Below are 17,926 nucleotides of genomic sequence, written 5' to 3' on the forward strand. Positions count from 1 at the left end.
ATGAAGTGGGAAAAATGAACCTCGAAATTGTATCTATAGGCCCAGATTTCTGGGTTTCGGATGCTGCCCCGGATGCTATGGCAGCACTTCACTGCCAGCCCTTCTTTCGGATGCGGCCTCGAATGCTTCACATCCGTAGTCTCCTCTGCCAGCCTTTGGTAATTTGGTCATAACTTCTTATAGAAATGTCCAAATGACGAACGGTTTGAAGCGTTAGAAACTAGACTCGAAGATCTTTCATTTAATAGGTTGTACATCACAAAAATCCTTATATATATGTCTTGTGCCAAAACATAACAAATCGATCCAGAATGATCTCAAATTTTGCACACAAGTCGTAAATGACATAACGAAGCTATTCAAGACTTCAAATAGTTAGAAGGAGCGTAAATGTTCAAAATAACAAGTCGGGTCATTACAATATGTTTGCTATACGAATGAAGAAAAATAATTGATTATCAATATGATAATATATTATTGGATATTGAATTTTTATTACTAATATGACGTATGCATACTTGGGCAAGGTAGATTTACAAAGAATATAATTAGTTGACATGAATGGTTTCAAGTTAGCTTCTGAGTTGGGATCAAAATATATATATCTACCGGGCGGTAATGCGATTGATATGATCCCTCCATTTTTAATGGCTCTCACGCTATGTGAATTCGAATTGAAGTTGACGTCCTAATACGGGTATAGAACACCGAATGAGAAACCAAAAAAGTATTTAAAATCATATAATTGCTAGAATTTTATGAGAGCTTCCAATAATTAAAGCACAAAAATGGTTGAATATGAACATAAAAATATACAAGAATTATCCAATAAGCTTAACAGGCATGACTCTCTATTAATACTATTGTATAAATTAAATTTCACAAAGGGAGAATTTAAACTCATAAATATTTCACCACAAGAACCTCGTCCTTATATAACTTTCACCGCGGCTTGTAGCCGGTTTAAATATTTCACATCATATATAAAATGCGAGGATCTCGTCCTCAATTCCGAATTGCAAGTATTTTGCATATTGTGCCAACTGAAATTTTTAATTTCTTTTCTTTCTTCTTTTCAATAAATTTTGTAAATATTTTTTTTCATAACACATAACGAACCCTCGTACCGGTAGGGCATATAATTTATAAAAATTAGAATCAATTATTCCGAAATACATTAAACTCATTGTAATTAATAATAAAAATTGCTTTTGGACTTACAGCCCTCAATGGTGCACAACATAAAAATGACAGACACGGGCTTACATCCTCAATTTCCCAACAGGGATAACATATAAGTGAGTCACAAAATTATGAAGCTCGCCCATAAGCGGAGCATAATAGGAGGATCCACCTCAATATTCAGAACCGAATCAAAATAAGGGAAAATATCCTTTTATAACAAAAGTCAAGATCATACATGTAACGACACCATCTAGTGTATCGGCCTCAGCCAAATCATAGCATTTATATCAACGGGTCGGGGCTCCACCTCTTAGGCATCCTCTACCTGCTTGTCCTCCACCTCTAACTGGTTGTGTACGTGGAGTAGTAACTGCATTGGGGTCTATCGCCTGAGTGTTCTGATAAAATTCACCCCTCCCAAGTCTGGGACAATATCTCATAATGTGCCTAGTGTCACCACACTCATAACAGCCCCTATGGGGTTGCGGTTGCTCATACCAAATCTGTACCGGAGAACTGGAATAACCATTATAGGAATCCCGTGCTGGTGGTGCATTGTAAGAACTTACTGGAGCACTCCGAGTAATCTGATGTGCGGACTGAGCTGGTCGACTGCTCGAGCCTCCGCTATAATGGGTCCTAGTTGAAGAGTAAAATCCACTGAACCCTCCAAATCTTCGAGACCTTTTAGCCTCCTAAGACTCTCTTTCTTCGCCTAAAAACCCTCAATCTTTCTCGCAATCTCCACTACTTGTTGAAATGGATTATCAGTTTGCAATTCTCAAGCCATGCATATTTTAATATCATAATCGAGCCCTTCAATAAATCTGCGGACCCGCTCTCTGATTGTAGGAACCAAGATAGGTGCATGACGGGCTAACTCACTGAACCTGATAGCATATTCTAACACTGTCATAGTGCCCTGACGCAACCGTTCAAACTTTGTGCGCCACGCATCTCAGAGAGTTTGGGGAACAAACTCTTTCAAGAATATTTCTGAAAATTGAGCCCAAGTCCGTGGTGTTGCATCGGCTGGTCTACCTTCTTTATAGATTTGCCACCACCTATACGCTGCGCCTGACAGTTGAAATGTAGTAAAGGCAACTCCGCTCACTTCAACAATACCCGTGGTGTGGAGAATACAGTGACAATTTTCTAGAAATTTTTGGGCATCCTCTGTAGCTGTACCACTGAAAGTAGGTGGGCTATACCTATTAAACCTCTCAAGTCTCTTTCGTTCTTCTTATGATGCCTCTAGCCTGACCTCAGGCCAAACCGGAGTAACATGTTGTACCGGTATTATACCCAGAATCTGACCAACGTGAACCTGCTGCTCTAGAGTTATGATAGGAGTCTGAGCCACTCCCCCAATCCGCGAAATATTTGGTGCAACAGAGATCAATCCCACCTGGGTTAATGTACCAAATATACTCATGAACTGTGCTAAAGTTTCCTGAAGTCTGGGGGTAACAACAGGTGCTTCTGGCACCTGTCCCCCAACTGGAGCTACTGGTGGCTCCTCAACTGTTGCTCTGATAGGTGCTCCAGTCACAGCACGTACCCTTCCTCGACCTCTACCTCGGCCTCTACCTCGGCCCCGGCCTCTTGCATCCCTAGCAGTATATGCGGATGCCTGTTCAGCTAACCCGGTAGCATGTGCCCTCACCATTTGTGAGAGAATAGAGATACAAAGGCTCAAATTCCAAATTCAACAAATTTCGCATGACAGGAATGAAAGAAGTGGAAATTTTTTAACAGTTTTGTAGCCTCTCGAAGATAAGTACAGACGTCTCCGTACCGATACGCAAGACTCTACTAGACTCGTTTGTGACTCGTAGAACCTATGAATCTAGAGCTCTGATACCAACTTGTCACGACCCAAAATCCAATCACAAGCGTCGTGATGACACCTAGTCTCTAAGACTAGGTAAGCCGATTTCAATTACATTTTGAAGCCATTTTTAAAAACAATAAGTAATCAAAACTAACAGCGGAACAAATATGAATATAGAACCTCCCAAGACTGGTAGTACCGAGTCACGAACTCTAATTGAATATATGAAATAATTACGAGGACCGAATATACAATATTGTTTGATTAAAATTAACAGTACAATGAAATGAAAAGACTCCAAGGGACTGCGACGACCAAGCAACTCTACCTTGAATCCTTATGATCCCGCTTTAACTCTGCTCAAATCCGATATCTCCAATACCTGGATCTGCACAAAAATGTGCAGAAGTATAGTATGAGTACACCACGGTCGGTACCCAGTAAGTATCAAGACTAACCTCAATGGAGTAGAGATGAGGTACAGTCAAGACACTCACTAGTCTAATAACCTGTGCAATATAATATACAAAATAATAGGAAATAAATAACAATAAGGCCAACACAAAACAACCAGTGATGTGCACAGTAAGACAATAAAATCACCATTAATATCTCTCAACAATTGATAAATATAATTACACCCAGTTAAATCAAGTTCTTCAATTAGACATTTTCACACATAATTCTTACTAACAAAACTCTTTTTCAAATATAATTTCCTCAAATAAACGTCTTTCGAATATAAAATTCTTTCAATAAATGTCTTCAAATATAATTTCCTCAAATAAATATCTTTCAAATACAATTCTTTCATATAATTCTTTTGGAATAAAAATCCTTCCAAATAAATATTTTGAATATAATTCTTTCAATTAAAAAGTCACCATGTAGCACCTCATTTAATAATCATAAAAATACGGGTCTCAGCCCATTTTTATATTTTTCGTAAATACGGTCTCAGCCCATTATTATATTTTTATGGCACTTCGTACCCATAATTATATCATCATATTTCTCCCGCACCTCGTGCCCATTTTTCATCTTTCAGTTGCACAGACAATTCATGTGCCAATATTATCATCATTAAATTATAACACCTCGTACCCACATTTCATATCATAATTGCACGGACAATTCACGTGCCAACATCTTCGTTATTTACTCACGGCACCTCGTGCCCACATTTTATTTTATAATCCAGCTAGCAATAGCCATAAGCTCTCAATTTCAACATAAATCAGATAGTTATCAATTTACCAACAACAAGACAAATTACACAAGGTATAAAAACAAGCACAAGAAAATCACAACATCACATGAAAATCACCAACACCACAACTCCACATCATCACATATCGTCCCTGACAATAACTACCCTTATCGCTCCTATTGCTACCCTTATCGCTCCTATGGCCACCCTTATCGCTCAGCCCAGACAATATCAATAGCCACCCTTATTGCTCCTATTGCCACCTTTATCGCTCATATTACCACCCCTATCGCTCCGCCCAGACAATATTCTAACAAACACAACAACAGTGAAATGCCACCCTTATACCCATATAATATCAACGGTGAAATGCCACCCTTATCTCTCCAAAATAATAACTCACACAACACAATAATTTACATGGGAAATTATCACAACAACATAACAAAAATCAATTTATATCACATTTTGCCCAATGGCCACAACCAAATTTCCAAAGATACAACCAAATCAATTAATTTCACAACAAATAGTCGAATGCCCCACACAATATGTATAACACTCCAAAAATAATCAACAGAGATAGAAACTACTCACCATAAAGCAAAGCCTTCATTAATCTAAACTTAGATAATTATATTAATACTTATTTTTAAACCTGCTTAATTAATTATTTGCATAGAAAAATTCATATTGAAATTGAATTCCAAGAAATATCAAACCAACAATACTTACGAAATTACATAAATTTTCAAGTAACAATCACATCAAATTTTCATACAAAAATAAATTCAACAACAAGGATTTTGGCATGGCAAATAAATGATTTAATAAATATTAACAATTATCCAAATTACTATACAATTTGCCCAAGACTTTAACTCAATGAATTTTGTACATATAAGCCCGAGTACGTACTCGTCACCTCACGTACACGGCATTTCACATTTCACAAATGGCATATAAGACTCGATGCCTAAGGGGTAATTCCTCCACTCGAGATTAGGCAAGACACTTACCTCGACGAAACTAAGTCAATGCTTTGAATGATCTTCGTGAGTGAAGCCACCTTCGGACGGCTCAAATCTGAATTTCGCCCCTTAATAATACTACGATGGTCCACCACACTAAACAAATTTCAATCTACAATAATGCAAAATAATTGCACCAATATTAGTAAACAAGTTTCAAGATTTTTGGTCATTTAGGCATTTTATCAAATACCTAGTAGGCATGAATCTCTACATATCTTAACCATAGAATTAGTTCATCCAACTACTACCATTTACTAATAATTTATCCCACCATCATTCTTAAATAATTCATAACTTCCAACATCACATACATGACCATCCATCCATACCCGACAAACAAAATTCCATCAAATAATCACCTTTAAATCTCTACAATGGTTATGTATTTAAATTGGGAACATATGGCTTCCAATCACCATACCATAAGTTCTAATACTTAAATTCATATCCCCATCATATATCCATATATGTAAGTCTAAGGGTGTAGGATTACCTTTTTGGAAGAAATATTGCAAAACCCTCCTTTGTGTTCTTGAAAATATTTCTTGAAGATCTAAGTATTTTATGTGTAGATTTCATCAATACTAGTGTAGAAATAATGGAATTTAACATCAAGATAATGAGGATTGCTTACCTTGAAGAAGAGAGGAGTTGGTGGTCTTGAGAGAGTGGAGAAGAGCTCCAAAATTCGTCCAAATGGAGTGGGGAAAATGAATCCCAAAATTATATCTATAGGCCCAAATTTCTGGGTTTCGGATGCTTCCCCGGATGCTATGGCAGCACTTCACTGCCATCCCTTCTTTCGGATGCAGCATCGGATGCTTCCCATCCGTAGTCTCCTCTGTCAGCCTTTGGTAAATTTGGTCATAACTTCTTATAGAAATGTTCAAATTACAAACGGTTCGAAGCGTTAGAAACTAGACTAGAAGATCTTTCATTTGATAGGTTGTACATCACATAACTCCTTATATATGTAGATACTCTCGTCCTAAGTTAGGTATTTTGCCGAAACATAATAAATCGATCCGGAATGACCTCAAATTTTAAACACAAGAAGTAAATGACACAACGAAACTATTCAAGACTTCAAATAGTTGGAAGGAGCGTAAATATTTAAAATAACAAGTCGAGTCATTACAACATATTTACTATACGAATGAAGAAAATAATTGATTATCAATATGACAATATGTTATTGGATATTGAATTTTTATTACTTGTATGACGTGTGCATTCTTGGGCAAGGTAGATTTACAAAGAATATAATTAGTTGACATGAATGGTTTCAAGTTAGCTTCTGAGTTGGGATCAATATATATATATATATATATATATATATATATATATATATATATATATATATATATATATATATATATATATATACACACACACACACACACACACAGGATCCGTCCATTTTGAATAGGTTTCACGCGATGTGAATTCGAATTGAAGTTGACGTCCTAATACGGGTATAGAACATCGAATGAGAAGCAAAAAAAGTATTTAAAATCATATAATTGCTAGAATTTTATGAGAGCTTCCAGTTGGGTGCCACCTAGGTTAAATAGCTAGTAGCCTAATAAAGACTTTAACAAAATGTTTAGGCAAGAGTATTTTTCGATTTCATAGACCATCGTTTATCTTAAGCATTGTCTAGACCATTTCCAAAATATTCTGAATACATCATTAATTCTCTTAGCTAGCGTATGGATATAAATTTGATTGAAACTTAAAAAAAATAATTTTTGAAGTTGTGTTAAAAAATAATTTTGAAAGTTGAAATTTTATTTGGACATACATTTTATTTGAAAAAAACTTGGAATTTTGTGAGTGGAAGAAAACTTGGAATTTTGGAAACTTGAAATTTTTTGAATCCCCCCCTCCCACCCCATCCAAAAAAAATATGATCATATTTAATAAACAAACAACATATTCAATTTTTTTGAATAAATGAAGACAAAATCTATGACCAAACGGGACCTTATTATTTATATCATGCTTGGTATTTTATAATTTTCATGCTTTGGCCTCCTTCATGAATAATCAAAATTAATAAAGTATTTAAAATTTAGCTACATCGGAATCAAATTACAAGACTCTAATTTTTTAGTTATGGGCCTGAAGATTCAAATTTTGGATTGTTGGGTCAGAAATTCGAGCTGCAACGTTTAACTTGATATTTTAAACTTCGAAGTTCTAACTTTAGAGAGCGAAAGTAATTGTGACAAGTCACCCAATAGTATAAAGTTAAGAAGGATGATGAGAAGGAGAATTGTCTTAAATTCAGCAAATTTAACTAAATTTAAAATTTAAAATAAATTTTAAAAACTGAATGTGTTTTAAACAATGCCCTTAAAACCGGTTACCTGGTGTCATTTCAATGTCTCGGTTATCAATTTATTTTTTTATTTTTTATAGCAAAACTCAATAAAGTTAAGCAAACCGGACAATTAAACCAAAAGCCGGACGGTTTAAGTGAACCGCAAATTGGAATAAAATCACTTATAGTGAGGAATAGTCTTTCTCCAATTTGCATAAAGCCCCCACATTTTTCCTCCCTGCGCTTCTTTCACTCTCTCGTCCTCTCCCAAACCCAAACCCTCCGAATCTTCAATTTTCTGAATTGCCGTCATCCTCGCCGTCTCTCGCCGTTAAATCTCGCCGGCGGTGAAGTAGAATCTCCTCAGTTCCTTGTAACGGACAGGTTTTTCTCTAAGTCTTGTGTCGTATCTGTTTGTTCTTCTTCTAACCCTATCTTGTAGAATTTCTTTTTTGTTTTTGATTTTCCGTTGCAGTGGCTAAATGAAAAAATTATTTTAAAAAAGGGTTCTTTTTTGTTTTCATAGTTGAGGAGTTTAAGCTCTTACTAATATTATTATTATTATTTGCGTTGAGCATGAGAGATTTGCTTATTTTTAGTATCATTCTTATATATTTGAGCAAATAGACTTACCTACCTTGTAAAAATCTGATTTTTGGTGACACTTAGTTTCTTGATTTTTGAGCTTGTTAATTGTACTAACTATTTTGGTGAATTTATCAAAGTTATTGAATTTCTTAAGAAATATATAATAATATAGAATCCAAACGATAAGTAAGTTGATGTTATTTTTGTTAAAAAAGAACTTCCACAATTTGCTCAAAGCATGTATCTGCTTTCTTGTTTGCATTTTTTTCTTTTCTTCTTGACCTATAAGAAACTGTTCATGTGGATTTTTCCTGCTTGTAAAGTTTTATCTGCTTTACCCCCGAGTTAAATGGAGAAACATGGTCAATGAGAATTCATATAGCTGACCCCTACTTGTTTGGGACGGAGGCATAGTAGTAGTAGTATTTTTAATTGTAACCTTCTTCTGGGAATTGATTGGTGGCGGCATCAATTTTTCTCTTTGCTCAATCTACGTCTTTTTCCAAATGAAGTTTTAAATGATCTCAAGATTGTGTCCACCAACCCCCAAAATCAGTTGCGGAGGAAGAAGCAACATTCTTTGTCTCATGGATAACATATTCTTGGCCTGTTTATGTGTTTGTTAAAATCTTGTTGACTAGAATCATGGATTTGAAAGTGTGGAAGTTGAATGTTCAGACTTATTAATGCCATTGGATAGTACCATATGCCAATTGTTTGTCAAAAAAAGTGTTACGTACCATTTTACGGCTCTCAGCAGATGCTAAGTGTTATGATGCGACATTCTCCCCCTTTTTGGGAAAGTAAGTCATATAAATGCCTCCTCAAAGAAATAGTTAATGTAAGCTAGAAAACTTAAATTGGTTAATACAGACTCAATGTCACTTGCATCTTGTGAAATTGACAATGTTTTTCATTTTGGGTTTTATGCTTTTATATTTTGGGTTTTGACTGCCTCTATGCAGTTATGTTTCCTGTTCAAATCCTCTGTCTTTCTGGCTGATTTATTTATAGGATGTTGCTCGGTGATGATCATGTAAATAATTGCTGTTGTCCATAGAGACCATTTTCATAATTTATTGATAACTTTCGTGGGGATTGAAGAGGTTCTTATGGCTGGTCTGATGTCTGGTGATCCCTTGACGCATCATGGAGCTTATGAAGGTGGAAGTTTTAGGGCTTCTCAAGAAAGGCCAGATGACAGTGGTGGTCGTTGGTATTTCTCCAGGAAGGAAATTGAAGAGAACTCCCCATCGCGACAAGATGGTATAGATTTGAAGAAAGAGACTTATCTACGCAAGTCATATTGTACATTCCTGCAAGATTTGGGCATGAGGCTTAAAGTGTAAGTCCTTTTTTTTTTATTGTCGTCGTCATTGTGGCTTTCTTATGATTGGATTCCATTTTTTGTGCTATTTGGTGATTGTTCTTTTAGTCTTTTCTTTTAGCAGGTGCAATGTTTGCATTTTTTTACACACTGCTAGAATTGCTAATGCGTGACTTGGTGTAATCTATACCTTTTTGATAAAGATGACTTCGTATAATCTGTACTGCAGTTCTGCCTTATCATTACACTGTCAATCTGAGGTTACTCTAGGTTGTGGTGAAATTGGCTTACAATGAGACACTTGTGGTCCAGCCCTTTCCCGGACCCCGCGCATAGCGGGAGCTTAGTGCACCAGGCTGTCCTTTTTTTAAGCATTCAGTTACTTGTAATTTCTGTTGAGGAATACAACTATCGAGTTTATTGGTTGTGGATTGTGCTGTTCGAATTTCAGTTTGTTTCATTGGTGCTTTCATTGAGAGGTCACTCATGGAGGACCAAAAGTTACTCAAGGCTCTAGTCGACCATTCGGTTCAGGAAGTCAAAGATTCAATGTTTAAGGAACTCTCTAGAATTCGTGGTCTTCTCATGGAGGTTGTTGCTAACAGACCGCCGGCAGGATGAGAACCGGCGACAACCACCCTCCGCCACAAGCCAGTGGAGTTCAGTCGCTTTTGTGGTGAGAATTCGGAAGCCTGGTTGTTTCAAGCGGAGCACTATTTTGATCACTATGGAATTGCTGAAGATGAGAAGCTCACTATAGCATCGTTTCACCTCGACTACGAAGCTTTAGTGTGGTACCGCTGGTTGTTTCGGAATAAGCAGCTAGCGGGATGGACACATTTTGCAGAGAAGGTACGCGTTTGTTTCCTTCCAAAGGGGCTTGAATCGGCTGAGGGGCGACTGGCTAAGCTCCGACAATTGACCACTGTATCGGAGTTGCAGAGCCGTTTTGAGAAGGTGGCGAACGAGACTGATGACATCTCCGATAGGCTCATGGGCCGCCTGTTTATCTCTGGGCTGCGTGATGACATTAAGAACTCGATTTTGGCCCATTGGCCCACTACGTATGAGGATGCATTAAATTTAGCCCACATCCATGAGCAGCGGATTCTCAGTGAAAAAGGACCGACCCGACCCGCGTTTGCCAACAAAACACCCCCATTATTACTAAACCCTAGCCTGTCGTCATTTCACAAAACACCCACGACTCATGTGTCCACCGTTTTGACTCCTCAAACACCCAACTGACCACCCCTAAAACGATTGACTCATGCTGAACTCCAGAGCCGATGTGAGCGGGGTATGTGCTACAATTGTGATGAGAAGTATACTGCTGGCCACAAGTGCAAGGTTCCTCCCCAATTGATGCTTCTCACTGATGGCTCCGATTTTGACCCAACGATGCCAGAAACCTTTGTTTCCGATGATATTTTGGCCGAGGAGCTGCAATATTTGGAGGTACAGGAGCATTCTGCTATTTCTTACCATGCTCTCGCCGTTGGCAGTTCGGGTACCACCCTCCGTTTTACCGGACATGTGAATGGATCAGCGGTCAAGGTGTTGGTCGACGGTGGCAACACCCATAATTTAGTTCAAGCAAGGGCCGCGAAATTCCTACATTTATTGATCACCTCTGTACCCACCTTCTCGGTGGTGGTGGGAAGCGGCCAGCGGCTAGCGGCTGCCTTGCAATAGTGTTGCACGCCAAGTATCATTGTCTGTTCAAGGAAGTGTTCTCGACTTGGACTTGTATTTGCTGGCCGTTCATGGAGCAAACGTGGTCCTCGGCGTTTCTTGGCTAGCTACCTTGGGGCGAGTGGTGATAGACTATGCTGATCGTCTATTTGAATTCACGCTCAATGGAGCCGTTGTTAGTTGGAAGGGTGAGGAGCCGGTAGAAGCACAACCAGTTCAACTGCATAGTTTGAGGCGGTACACAACTACAAATGCCATTTCCGCATATTTTTGTTTACAAGTGGTACCATAAGATGTTCTTACTTCCACTGTTAATCAGATTGCGCCAGCACCGCCACCAGCAAATCTGTTTCCCCTGAACTGCGCCAGCTCTTAGATTCATTTTGTGATGTCTTCCAGAAGCCTGATGGGTTGCCTCCTAGCAGGCCACAGGACCATGCGATACACTTGGATCCTGGGGCTGGTCCGATAAATGTCAAACCATATAGGTATCCATATTTTCAGAAGCATGTTATGGAACAATTGGTGTCGGATATGCTCAAAGATGGAGTAATAAGAGCGGGCACCAGTCCTTTCTTTCTCCAGTTCTCCTAGTCCGCAACAAGGAAATAAAATAAATCTATACAATCAACCCATCTATCAAATTAAGTCGGATCTCCTAAATATAGTCAAATCTCTTGAAATCATGCTAATCAACACTCCTAAATCAAATCTCCTTGAATCATGCTAATCAACAAGTAGTTGTACCCCGTGGTGCTCTTAATAACACAATGTTTTCTTGCTTGTTCCCCACCTCCTCCTCCCCCCCCCCCCCCAATTTTTTTTTTTTTTTTTTAATATGGCCAAATATGACCTCTTGTGTCCCCTAAATGTTTCAAAATTCTTTAGAGATATGATTTTTTAAGTATTGCTCTCTCTTCCCTTTCTTCTTTTGACTGCGGATATAAGTTCAAACTAGATAAAAAGGAGGGATATCTGCACTAAGATTTTCTAGTGTCATTTCTTACTGATAAATGCATATGCCAATGCATATTTATGCATGTGTAAATATATAAACATAGTTTAGAGGACTAGTCCGCGTCTTGTTCCTTTGTTGATATACAATATCATATTAGATACGATGATTGGAGCTCTCTTGATGTTACAGCGGCTTACAGCATTAGCAGTTGTTTCTTTTAAGAACTCTCATTTGCGCTTTCTCAGGCTTGTCATAAATGCAGTATCACACCTATTTCACTGTATGAAATAAACCATTATCATTCATGGTTCAATTGTTGGGTGCTTGCAGGCCTCAGGTAACAATTGCCACTGCAATAATATTTTGTCATCGGTTCTTTCTCCGGCAATCTCATACAAGGAATGATAGGAGGGTAAGTAACTCTCCGATCCGTTTCAGTTTTACCATCTATTGCATCTATGGCTGCTTGACCTTTTGTATATATTTGTTAAATGAAAGCAGTGATTGCATAACATATTTCCTTGAATATCGTGTAAGCTTGTGGATGAGCAAAAGATCTTTTGGTGCCTAACCAAGTTACAGGATATGCCATATAGTTGGGTTTGGCATCTATTGGCTAAAAACGATCGGTGCCATTAGTTGGGTTTGGTTGATTAAATTGCATGGAAAATGAAAGCTGCATGGTCTCTGATTGGTTTTGTAAGTAGGATTATGTATTCTATTACTATTTTCTGATAACGGAGAAAATTGCCGAGCGCCAGTGGCAATTCAGTGGATAATGGGCCCGCCCCTCTACCCTTCTCCGCATGTCACAGGTTCGGACCTGTGACATGCGCCTAACCCATAGAACTTTATATTTTATCATACCTTGCATTTAGTTTATACCTTGCAATTCAAGCGTTGGTATATGTTCTTATCAGCTATGCTACCTTGCATTTTTAATAAAATTCAAGAGAAACAAAGGTTCAATTAAGAAAGGAAAAAGAAAAAGACACAAGGGGGCATTAGATGTATTTTTATATCACCCAGCAATAGAGCAACCATCAATCTTTTAGCATGTAGTGGTCCAATAGAGGGCCACCAACTTTTGACGCCGAAAACCGGTTCCTTTTATGTGACTAGATTGAATCTCCAATACCTACTAAAAATGTATTCGGGTAGAAGAGTTATCAGATGTTTTAAACTTTTTAGATTCATTGAGATGAGTGTGTTTATCGTTATATGGTGACCTCTGTACTGCTGTAATCTTGTATTTTGCAGTACTTGGTACTTGCCTTAATAATATTTACTTATTAAAAAAAGTATGTGGACCCAAAATCATCAGACCTGTAAGCATTTTCTCATGAGTATTATGCACAGGTTTCCAGTTAGTACATCATTTGGAGAAGCAGTTCAAAATGATGCTTTACGTTTTCAAATTGTGAGGTTTGTGAAGAACAATGAATGTAGGAAAGGTTTAAGGAGGAATTCAGTTAGATATCTTGGTCCTTTATGGTACTAAAAACTATAATAAACATAACTTAATTGAGGGGAGATTCTAGAATGACGGGCAACAATTCAGTTAGCTAATAGTGAAGGAATTTTGTATTACTGGTAAATACTAATGGCTGTCCACTTATCAAAAGAAAAAAGGACATCTTTACGAGCATTTTTTTTGATAAGGTAAGAGAACATCTTTACAAGTAATTGTACTAATTAGCTAAAGTTTGTGGTAGATAGAACTAACTAATATTCTACCCAACTTCCATACCTTTTGCAGAGCATTGCCACAGTATGCATGTTCCTTGCAGGAAAGGTTGAAGAAACTCCTCGTCCCCTGAAAGATGTTATACTTGTTTCTTATGAGATCATTCATAAGAAAGATGCTGCAGCAGCGCAGAGGATTAAGCAAAAGGTATTGCCAATTGGCCTGGTGGTTGTGCTCTGTACGTATCTATTAAATCCATCTTCTACTTTTAGGTCCTCTTCTAGATTTGACCTTAAAACTTTCTTCCTACTGCTTATATGTGGAAGATTTTGCCTTTCGCTAATTTGTATGGATAGTTACTGGCCGTTCAGTTTCTGTTCATCTGTTTCCTCTGGTACCTTTAATCATTTTTAGTGTCTTATTATTACATACTAAAATAATTCAAAAATTTTGTGTGGTCATGCAGGAAGTATACGAACACCAAAAAGAACTACTTTTGCAGGGAGAGAGGGTTGTTCTTGCAACTCTTGGTTTTGATCTTAATGTACATCATCCATATAAACCCCTTGTTGAGGCGATAAAGAAATTCAAGGTTGCTCAGAATGCCCTAGCTCAAGTTGCATGGAACTTTGTGAATGATGGGTATGATATGTTTCTCTTCTATTTAATATTTGTATGTACCAATTGATGGTCACACCTATCTCTTGTTGACGTGGGAGAGCCGCGTGCAGGCTTCGGACGTCCTTATGCTTGCAATTTAAGCCCCATCACATTGCAGCAGGTGCCATTTTCCTTGCAGCCAAGTTTCTCAGAGTAAAGCTCCCATCTGATGGCGAGAAGGTTTGGTGGCAGGAGTTTGATGTCACCCCACGCCAACTGGAGGGTTGGTGTCTTGCCTTGGATATGTATACTATGTGAATTTGTGGTATTGGATGAACCCAGTTTGGCTTACTTTCAGGGATTCTGTGACCACATCAGTACATGGAAACGTTCTGAAATGAACTTCCTGTTTTTTCCTAATAAAGGACTAATTTACAATTGGGCTTTTTTGGGGGTGGGGTTGGGGGTTGGGGGGTGGGGGGGGGGTGTAGAGTGCAAACAATGAAAGCAATAGCTCTTCGCTATCTTACTTTGCATTCTTTACCCTTGCAGAGGTGAGCAACCAAATGCTAGAATTGTATGAACAAAATAGAGTACAACCTTCTCAGGCTAGTGAAGCAGAAGGAAGTGCTGGTGGAAATCAAAGGCCTGCAGGAAAAGCTTCAGCTGCAAATGAAGAGCATGCTGCAAATAACAGTAACTCTCTGGGTGGAGCTGCAAATTCAAATGCAGGAACCTCTAATCGCGCATCTTCTAGGGCAATTCCTGATCAACCATATGCTGATAATCACAGTGGGCCCTCTGAGGCAGCTCAAACTAGCACTAATAACTATGGAAGTACTGAAAATTATGCTTCAGATCGTATTGGAGATGATGAGATTAGTGATAGGCAGAAGCTTGAAAGTGAGCAGTTGGCTTATCAGGGTAATGCAGCAGAGGTACAAAGTAGATCAAAGTATGGTTCTGAAAGCCATGATGAAGATGATCAGGAAGAGAACACTGGGAAAGCTGAAACAAGGCGTAAAGGGGAACCAAAGGAGAGGTACCATGGTCGAGCCCTGGAGAACAAGGATGGCAGACTTGGCCAGTCACCGCAAGGAGTTAAAAAGATTGATAAAGACAAGGTCAAAGCAGCTGTTGAGAACAAGGTCAAGGCAGCATTGGAGAAACGCAGAAAATCCCATGGGGATGTAACCAGGAAAACTGATGTTATGGATGACGATGATCTCATTGAGAGGGAATTGGAGGATGGAATAGAACTGGCAGCTGGGAATGAGAAAATCAAACGGGAAAGAAAAGAAAGCTGGAGCAAGCCTTCAAACAGACCGGAGCATGAGAACACATATCATGAAAAGCCTCAAGATGAAGCTGGGGATGGGCATCACCAAGGGTCAAAACGGCAGTCTTCACGTGGGGAAGATTACGACTATGTTGAAGAAGGGGAACTGGAACCATATGATGATGCTGACAAGGTTTATCGGTCACCAAAGTTGAACAGTAGGAAAAGGAAGGCAAGTAGCCCCTCAGAGAAACTGATGGAGGGTAAGCGGGATGAGTATGTAACAGGGAGCCACAATCAATCTTACCAAGATTTTCCAGATGATAGAAACGGGGCTGGGAGGCTTGATTATTCTGAGAGGGACCACAAAAGGCAGATGCAGGAAAATCATGCCTGAGATGTCTTCTGTGCTTTGAAGCAGCATATCTAGCTAGTTCTGTTGAACAAGATTAGACATTCTGATCCGAGGAGAGAAGTTTATTTCAGGCTGTCACAGCTAGATCCTATGTTCTCTCTCCTTATTCATGTCTCTAAAAAATTTTGCCACAACTTCAATTGGTGAAAGAGCCACTATTTATATGAAGGAAACCATGTAACTCTATTCTCCGGATTGATTTTGAACCCCTACCATATTCTGCTCTACCCTATTTCCCTTTTCGATATCTCAAATATGTTGCAGAATTTGTAAGAATGGATTCTGGTAATTGTCCAAGTTGTTAGTGTCCTTCAAAGTGTTGTTCATTATTTCCTGTACATTATGGGAGAGTTAACCTTTAAAACTACTTATTTTGCTGTGTAACGAGTTATATTTCTGCCTACTTGGTGCATCATCCAGTCCTTGATTTTATCCATTTCTGTTAATTGAAGATGTCTCTCTTTTCCCCCGCTTTTATTTTTTGTTTTTGGGTGCATCTTCAGTGAGTAATTCCAACTAACAATTAACAAGTAGGGCATGCCAAAGTAGTTTAGAATCAACAGCTGTTCGAGTATTCTTCAATGGATGATCACCAAAATTTTGACTCTGTGAGGATGTTTATACAGTGGATCAGCATTCATAGATCAAAGTTTTGTCTAATGTATAGCAACTCTTTGTATTATCTCAAAGTTATTCTACTCTTATGGTTATGGAGATCATGACTCTCGACTCAATTCGTTTTGAAAATTTTAATAAGACCAAGACTGTTCATTAATTTATTTGGTTCACATTTGCGTTTGAACTCATTCTTAAAACAACAGCGAATTGAAGTATCATCTTTCTACGAAGTCTTCTTGCCCCCTATTTGCATGAAAATATAATACACGTCTTCTTGCCCCCTATTTGCATGAAAATATAATAGATGAATGTAAAAATTTGTTTGAATATCTTATTTCCTACCAATACCATACTAAGCATTACTAGCATATTTGTTCTGAACGTAAAAATGCAAGCGCGGCGTGGGAAATTATGTATTCCATCAGACTACTTCCCAGATCCAAAATTGGATGGAAATCTGGTTTCTGTTTATGTCTTTTTCAAACATAAATTGAAATATATGAAACAGGACTATATGATAATAAGAAGCGATTTTTTTTTATATGAAGAAAGTTACTTTACAATAAAAGCGGATAAAACAAAAATAAAACGGAAGAAATGTTAGGCCTGAAAAGTATGGCTTAAGGGTGGTAAGTTTCGCGGGCCCGGTCCTAAGTGGGCCGGTCCTATGCGGTCCGGTCCTAAACGATCCCGGGCTTCGCGGGCTTATTGCTGGAACCGGCTCGGGACCGGGACCACGAACTAACGGTCTCGGGTTAAGTGGGCCGGTCCCGAGCCTAAGTGGGCCTAAACGGGCCCAACAGAAATTTTCTATTTTTAATTTTTTTTTATAGAAGTTAGAGAAAAAAAATAGTAATAAAGATATATAAGCTATATTCGATTTATATACTATATATACATCTTAAAATATATATATACTATATTATATATACACTATATTATATATACATAGTATACATCTTAAAATATACTATATATACATTTTAAGATATACTATATATACATAGTATACTAGATATACTAGATATATATATAGTATAGTATAGTAGATCTTAAGATATATATACATCTTAAGATATATAGGCTATATATATATATAGTAAGATGTATATATAGTATATCTTAAGATATATACTATCGAATATGACTTATAAACTATGTATATATATA

The 17,926-nt window shown here is 37.9% G+C and overlaps 1 protein-coding gene across 3 annotated transcripts; it reads left to right on the forward strand.

The window, feature by feature from the left end:
• Positions 1-7,796: 7,796 nt before the first annotated feature.
• LOC107793899 (cyclin-T1-3) lies at positions 7,797-16,539 on the forward strand. Of its 3 annotated transcripts, none has more exons than XM_075247114.1 (7): positions 7,797-7,973; positions 9,282-9,522; positions 12,488-12,569; positions 13,917-14,051; positions 14,311-14,486; positions 14,576-14,727; positions 14,997-16,539. In XM_075247114.1, the coding sequence occupies exons 2-7, from the start codon at positions 9,290-9,292 to the stop codon at positions 16,118-16,120; spliced, it is 1,902 nt and encodes a 633-aa protein (XP_075103215.1). In that variant the 5' UTR covers positions 7,797-7,973; positions 9,282-9,289; the 3' UTR covers positions 16,121-16,539. The 3 variants fall into 3 exon arrangements, with proteins under 3 accessions (XP_075103215.1, XP_075103214.1, XP_075103216.1); XM_075247113.1 differs by having other exon boundaries at positions 7,800-7,973; positions 9,192-9,522; XM_075247115.1 differs by having other exon boundaries at positions 7,848-7,973; positions 13,917-14,082.
• The last annotated feature ends 1,387 nt before the right edge of the window (positions 16,540-17,926 follow it).

This window comes from Nicotiana tabacum, chromosome 24 (assembly GCF_000715075.1).
Source record: "Nicotiana tabacum cultivar K326 chromosome 24, ASM71507v2, whole genome shotgun sequence".
Lineage (NCBI taxonomy): Eukaryota > Viridiplantae > Streptophyta > Magnoliopsida > Solanales > Solanaceae > Nicotiana > Nicotiana tabacum.